General features: G+C 40.2%; 1 protein-coding gene across 1 annotated transcript in view; it reads right to left on the bottom strand.

Annotated features, from left to right (window-relative positions):
• Nucleotides 1-6,865, bottom strand: part of rnf17 (ring finger protein 17) — a 116,478-nt gene that overhangs the window by 23,245 nt on the left and 86,368 nt on the right. Inside the window, exons 29-31 of the mRNA XM_037686726.1 lie at nt 3,586-3,713; nt 2,296-2,376; nt 906-1,028 (exon numbers count right to left, since the gene is read on the bottom strand). Coding sequence (XP_037542654.1) covers nt 906-1,028; nt 2,296-2,376; nt 3,586-3,713 — 332 coding nt within the window. The remainder of the gene's footprint in view (nt 1-905; nt 1,029-2,295; nt 2,377-3,585; nt 3,714-6,865) is intronic.

Below are 6,865 nucleotides of genomic sequence, written 5' to 3'. Positions count from 1 at the left end.
ATGACTCTGTCTCTGATCACATGACTCCATCTCTGATCACATGACTCTGTTCTTGCTCCTTAACTGTGGAACTAAGAGACAGACCTGCACATGTTTGTACCGGCGGTTTATAGTGGGTGGGTGGGGACTCAGCAGAGCTGCGCCTGCACCGGCAACCCAGAGCAGGGTGGGGGGAGAGAAAAAAGCCGAGCTGCGCGGGTGGCGGGGAGGGAGAGACAGTTGAGCTGTCACTTTCTGTACCTGCAGTTTAGAGCTGGATGGAGAAACGCAGCCGATCCGTGTGTTTGTTTTTAGGATTTTAGATAGCTAGTATTGTGCGCAGCTAGTTACACTAGTACCGACAGGTGTTTTGGCACGCTCGGTTCTGTTAACAGGGCGGGGCAAACACTGACATACTTAAGTCATGAAATTAGCATATCACGATATAATTTATTTTCCCGGGAAAGCTTTTTTTACCCGCATTCTTGTGAACGATATGATATGGCCCAGCCCTACTCATGTCCATGTAAACATAGTTAATGTTAGGCTGATGGTCCTCCATAATGTGAACTGCTAGTTTTGAATGTCAACAACAAACTGGTTGATCCACTATAAGAAGGTGCTACTTATAAGACTGAGTTTATTACTGCTTCTCAGATTGAAGAAGGCTTTTTTGGATTAAAGATGAAACGTTTTAACAATTTTGTTTTTACTTGTCCAGAGGACCGGACTTAACTTTTTAAGATCATCTACAGAAACTCTATGTGGAATGTGTCATATATATATATATATATATATATATATATATATATATATATATATATATATATGTATATGTATGTATGTATGTATGTGCAACAGACATTTTTATCCAAAGCAAAATCCTCCCAAGGGAACCTAATAAAGGCACTTTGAATTTTGAAGACCTTTTGTAGTGAAGGAGACCGGCTCATAGTAGCGTATCTGTGGTGACACAGAATCTGTCTGAGGCTCAAACCATCCAGGAAGAGTTCAACTGTGAGAGGCTCCCGAGGGTCTGCTGGCAGCTCCTACCACAAACAAAAGACAAACCTGTAGTCACATGCCTCTTTACCAATGTACTTAAAAATGTATCTCTCAAACCACATTATAAAAAAATAACAGCTGTTGGTCCACTACCGTATTTTTCACTGTATAAGTCGCATTTTTTGCATAATTTACATGCCCTGCGACTTATAGGCCGAAGTGACGTGTTTATGGATTTTTTTCCCATATTTATAAACCATTTTTGGTTCAGATATGACCGTTTTCATTCATTCTGAATGAAAAAAAAAATTGAACAGTACCATTATTAGCTACTTGATGGCAGCAGAGTAGTAGCAGTACGGCATGCCGTAGTATCATGTAATTGGTAAACGTGGCTATAATGACAAATTCAAAAAAAGGGGACGATAAAAACAACTGGACTTTATTTATTATACTTTATTGTTTTTGTCTTGAATTTTTTTTTAATTTACCATTTCCTGGATAACTGAAACTCTTCACCAGCTTTTAATGACATAATCAGCCTGCCATAGCCTTCAACCTTCGTTCTGCTCGCTGCTTGGAACCGTCAAACCAGCTGCACTAATACGGCGAAATGCAGCTAATTAAGACCATTAAAGTGCATTTATTAAGTCAAAGTTCAACTAACACACACCTTTGCTATAATTTCAAACAAATAATTGTTTTAGGTGTTTTTCTTGTTAAATTTCGAAGAAACGAGCAGCATTCCCCCTTCCTTTTTTCCCTCCATCTGCACGCTCCCGGAGCATCGAGGCAGCGAATACTTTTAAAATACAACTTCTTTGACCATTGAAGTCCTTTTATTAAGCAAAAGTTAGACTGAGATGCACCTTTACTTAAATTTTGAGCAAACAAATAATTGTTTTTAAGTGTTAATTTCTCGCTTAAGTCCTCCCGTGCACGCTCCCGTGGCCACCATTTGGCAGACCATCGATTTTTGGCACAACACCGGTCCACATTTCCGGGTGCGCCCCACATTTTCAGATTGTCAGCGGTGAAGCGTAACAAACACGACACGTCAGCGGTGACGCATACTAGATGCAACGTTACGGTGAAGCAACATATTTGTGGATTTTTCCACTTTTTTAGATATATTTGGACTGATGCGACTTATAGGGCGGAGCGACGAGTACAGCGGAAAATACGGTAATTGTTTTTAAGATTCTTGTTAAATGTTAACCAACTGTGGATATTCTGGATTTAACATAACCAGATGAACTGATGAATTTAGAGTACAGAATGTTCATACAAGTGTGATCAAGTTGTTTTTACCACAACTTGCAGGTCCACAGAGCGGTTCAGCAACACTTCCCTCATCAGGGCGACTGCATCTCTTTGCCACTTATCACCGACCTGGACATGCAGAGTAAGAACAAAAGATCCTGAGTGGTTTTATGTTTGAAAAGTCTTATTACAAATCTGTAAGAGTTAATATGAGTCACAAATAGCAGAACGATAAACTAAGGCCTAACTGAAAAATCATACATGATGAAGGTTTTGTGCATAATTGTCTAATATTTGAACTTCACAATTAAAATTATGTTCGTAAAATATGACTCCACAACTTAAGCTATTTTGATCTGCTAACTTAACCCACCAAGATTAAAAACAATCTAAATGAGGAATGGTTTTATTAAAATGCATATTGGTTATAAATTCCACTGTAAAGCCAAATTACCAGATTCTTCAATGTTTTTTTCCAGCTCAATGATTTGAACTGGGACTGGAAAATCTAGCCAAAAGGCCAGAAAATAAACTATTAAACTCTCACGCTACTTAACCAGGCATGAATGAAGAAAAAGTTCTGATGTTTTAAGTGCTGAGAAAAACCAAGACATAAAACATTTCAACCAAGCTGAAATAGAGGATGACGCAACTACATGTTCAGTATGTACCTACCACGTTAAATTTATCTACCTGGATTATGAAGCATGCATCAGGATACATGTTCAGTATCTCACATCAAATAAACCCCAACTTTCATGAGCTGAACTAAAAGATCTAGGACATTTGTATGTACACAGTAGGCCTTTTTCTCTCAAACATTGTTCACAAATGTGTGTAAATCTGTATTAGTGACCACTTATTCTTCGCCGAGATAATCCATCCACCTCACAGGTGTGGCATATCATTATGCTGATTAGACAGCACGGTTAGCACGCAAGTGTGCCATAGGCTGACCACAATAAAACGTTACTCTAAAATGTGCAGCTCTACTGTATTGGGGGTGGGAGTGTCAGAAAACCAGTCAGTATCTAGTGTGACCACTATCTGCCTCGCAACACATGCCCTTTGCATAGTTGATCAGGCTGTTGAATGTGGCCTGTGGCGCCACTGCTCGCCGTCCATCACGATCCATGTTGTTTATTACCTTGTGTTGAGCATAATTATGGATGTCAACTCTGTTGGTGTACAGTCGTAAAACACAGCTAGATCTTCATCTTTACACCAAAAACCTTGTGAAGCATGATTTTATGAAGCTAAAGCTTTGCCCCCACATCTTTCAAGGATTCAAACTTTCCTCTACTGTGTCCAGGTGCAATCTCTCCGGTGTAGATGTACCGTCAACACGGTAAGAGTAGCGGTCAGCTGGTGAGGAGAAAAGGCTGCTCTGGAACACTTGCCCATGGCTTTTTTGAAGGAGAATGGGGTGGTGCCTCCCATCATCTTTTCTCTGCATTTGCAGGATCCTGTCGGTCAGTGTTGTAGTCAAGACCACCTAACCCGAGACCAATTCAAGACCAAGACCAGAGTGTACCGAGACCGAGACAAGACCAAGACTTTTGGGGTCTGAGACCAAGTCAATACCAAGACCTCAAGTCTTGGAGCTCAATCATCTTAGACTATACTGTCATGACACAGTGACAGTTTTAACAAATATGTAAAAAACATATGTAAATTTTATTAAAATATTCTTACAAGTTAAATACAATACTATATCAGTAATGTATCAGCTTTTATAAATTTTCAAAGGTACAAAAAGAAATCAGACATTCAGTGTTTTTTGCACAATAATTTTTATGTCATGTGACCCACTGAAACAAAACTAATGTTAAACTTTACTAGGTCTAACAGACAAGGCACCCTCATTTATTTCTCTTTTTGAAGCATTTTCTAATTTTACATAATTTATTTGTTCAAAAATCATGTTTTTTGCTCAATGACTAATTAGAAAATGCTTTAAAATGAGAAATAAATTAAGGTGTCTTGTGTGTCCGGTCTGTTAGAGTAGTTTAACATTAGTTTTGTGTCTGTGGGTCAAATGATGTAAAAGATATTTGACTGATGAAGCCTTCTGGATCGAAGGTGAAACGTTTCAGCACAAAAAAAAGAAACTGTCCAGATAACGTGACTGAAAAATGTAGGATTGTATACCTGGATTATTGAGCATGGACTTTGTTATATTAATTTTTGTTTCTGAATAGTGTTTGTTTCGGTAATTTGTTGACGGTCCCTAAGCAAACAATTATTGTCTCGGAGGAGGGGCAGACTGAGCGCAGCTGACTGAAATCAGACTGCCTGCTTCAGATCGAACGAGAGGAACACACCGCTGAAGACACGGAGCTCCAATGTCCAACATCCAACGTAAAACTAATTTCACTGCGGTAGAGAATTGAGGCTCCAGCAGCACAAACAGTTCAGAAACAATTTAAAATGAGTGAAAAAAGCTTTTTATTAAATGATTATCAATCAACCTTTATTTCTACAGGTAAATCCCATTGAGCCTCGAGGACTCATTTACAAGAGAGACCTGATTTCAACAAAGAAAGATGACAACAATGGACAACAGCAACAACAATAAACAGTTATAAAAATCATACTACAGTTTTTTTTTTTTTTTTTTTTTTTTTTTTTTTAACAAATAGGATGGCTAAAAGGAAAAAGGTAACAAAACAAAAAACAGCTAGATTCCAAGACAAATGTAGAAAACTAACAACAGGAACATGTCTGCATTGGACCCTGCCAGGAGTCCAACAGATTCTTAAAGACACTTAGAGAGGTCAAAGGTCGAGAGCTTCAAATCTTTTTGTAAGATATTCCAGGAAACAGGAGCGGAGTAGGAGAAGGCCCTTTTGCCTAGTTCAGTCCTCATTGAGGGAACACTGCAGGTAATAATGTCCTGAGAGCGCACGCTGTAGCTGCACTCACACAGAGACATGTAGGAGGAGATGTATGAAGGCAGCAGACCAATTAAGATTAATTAATTAATTAAGATTAAGTCGTGTTTTAGACTGCTCATTGCTAGAGAATCTATTCTGACCTAAAGTGCAGCCGTGACTGGTTCTCAATGAGGCTTTACAGCAGACAGCCGCTCCCCGCTCCTCCAGGTACTGCGTACCAGTGCAGAATCTTTTAGTGGTACACAGTACCGGCCCGGACCGGCTTACTTTCACCCCTGGTTGCGACGTTACGTTGTCTGTACTGTTCTGTTGGTACAGAACCACATGCGAGTGAAAGGGGGTGGGCGTGACAGCAGTAACAAAAATATGTATTTAGCAATGAGTCACGTCATCAATTCGATTTCAATCAATACGTTTTGCATCCATTAAAAACAAGGATGTTAACAAATAAACTGGACAATATTCTGGCAATTTAGTGATATTTCTACAGTTGTGGTCTTGAAATAAAATCCTGAGTCCTCAATATCAGAGACCGAGGCAAGACAGAGACCATCAAAAAGTGGTCTTGAGACCGGTCTTGGTCTACAACACTACTGTCGGTACCTGTCGTTACCTGGGATGGGGCGATTCCCTGGCCCAGTTGACCCAGTTCTTCTGGTTCTCGCAGGAGTGGGGTGAATCTGCAGAATCTCAGCCTGTATCAGGCCTCCAGGATGGCTAATGATGCTGAACTGCTGGTTCCTGCCAGGATTGGCTTGGTACACACTAGATCACTAGCAAACAAAATGTTTGCTACTTGCGCTTTAATGAACTTTTAAACTGCACTTCTGCACATCATGCTGACTTCCATGGAGGAAGATGAGTGAGGGGACTTGGGGGTTGCTCTGTCCATAACCATGGCTGAGGTTGCAGAGGTAGTTAAAAAGCTCAGTGGCGGCAGGGCTCTTGGGGTGATGAGATCCGCCCTGATTTTGTTAATGAATCAGAATCAGAAGAAGAAGCTTTATCATCATTGCACCGAGATACAACAAGAATATGTCCGTACAGTCGTCCGAAAGATGGGCGGAGTGCACATAGCTGCTGCTATAAAGCGCAGCCTTCTTATCCTTTTCAGAATGATTTTGACCCGTTCTGTTCCGGCAACTCTTTGATCAGATCCGTCAACTCCGCCCCGAAAAGTCCAAAGTCACTGTACATTTTTATTTTGTTTGTTTATTTAAAAAAAATACGAGAGGAGATGTTGCCTTTAGCTCGGCTGACCCAGTCTGAGGATGTTTCAGCCACAACAGGTGCAGCGCAGTTACACGCTCCTTCAAGGAGCATGAGAGGAGCCTCTGGGGGGGGTGAGGACCGAGGGACAGATGGTCTTACGCACAGAGATTCTGCGCAAAGTCCTTCTCTGCTCTCCAAACATCGTCCTTACTCAGCGGTGCTGCGCACTGAAAAACACCCTCTCTCCTCTCAGACCCCGACACAGAAACAATCATTTATTCAACAGAATATACAGGTCCTTGTCAAAAAATTAGCATATTGTGATAAAGGTCATTATTTTCCATAATGTAATGATAAAAATGAAACTTTCATATATTTCAGATTCATTGCACACCAACTGAAATATTTCAGGTCTTTAATTGTTTTAATACTGATGATTATGACATACAGCTCATGAAAACACAAAATGCCTGTCCCAAAAAATTAGCATATCATGAAAAGGTTCTCTA

This window comes from Nematolebias whitei, chromosome 13 (genome assembly GCF_014905685.2).
Source record: "Nematolebias whitei isolate Nwh7 chromosome 13, NemWhi1, whole genome shotgun sequence".
NCBI classification, from domain to species: domain Eukaryota; kingdom Metazoa; phylum Chordata; class Actinopteri; order Cyprinodontiformes; family Rivulidae; genus Nematolebias; species Nematolebias whitei.
This window is presented reverse-complemented; position numbering and strand designations above follow the sequence as displayed.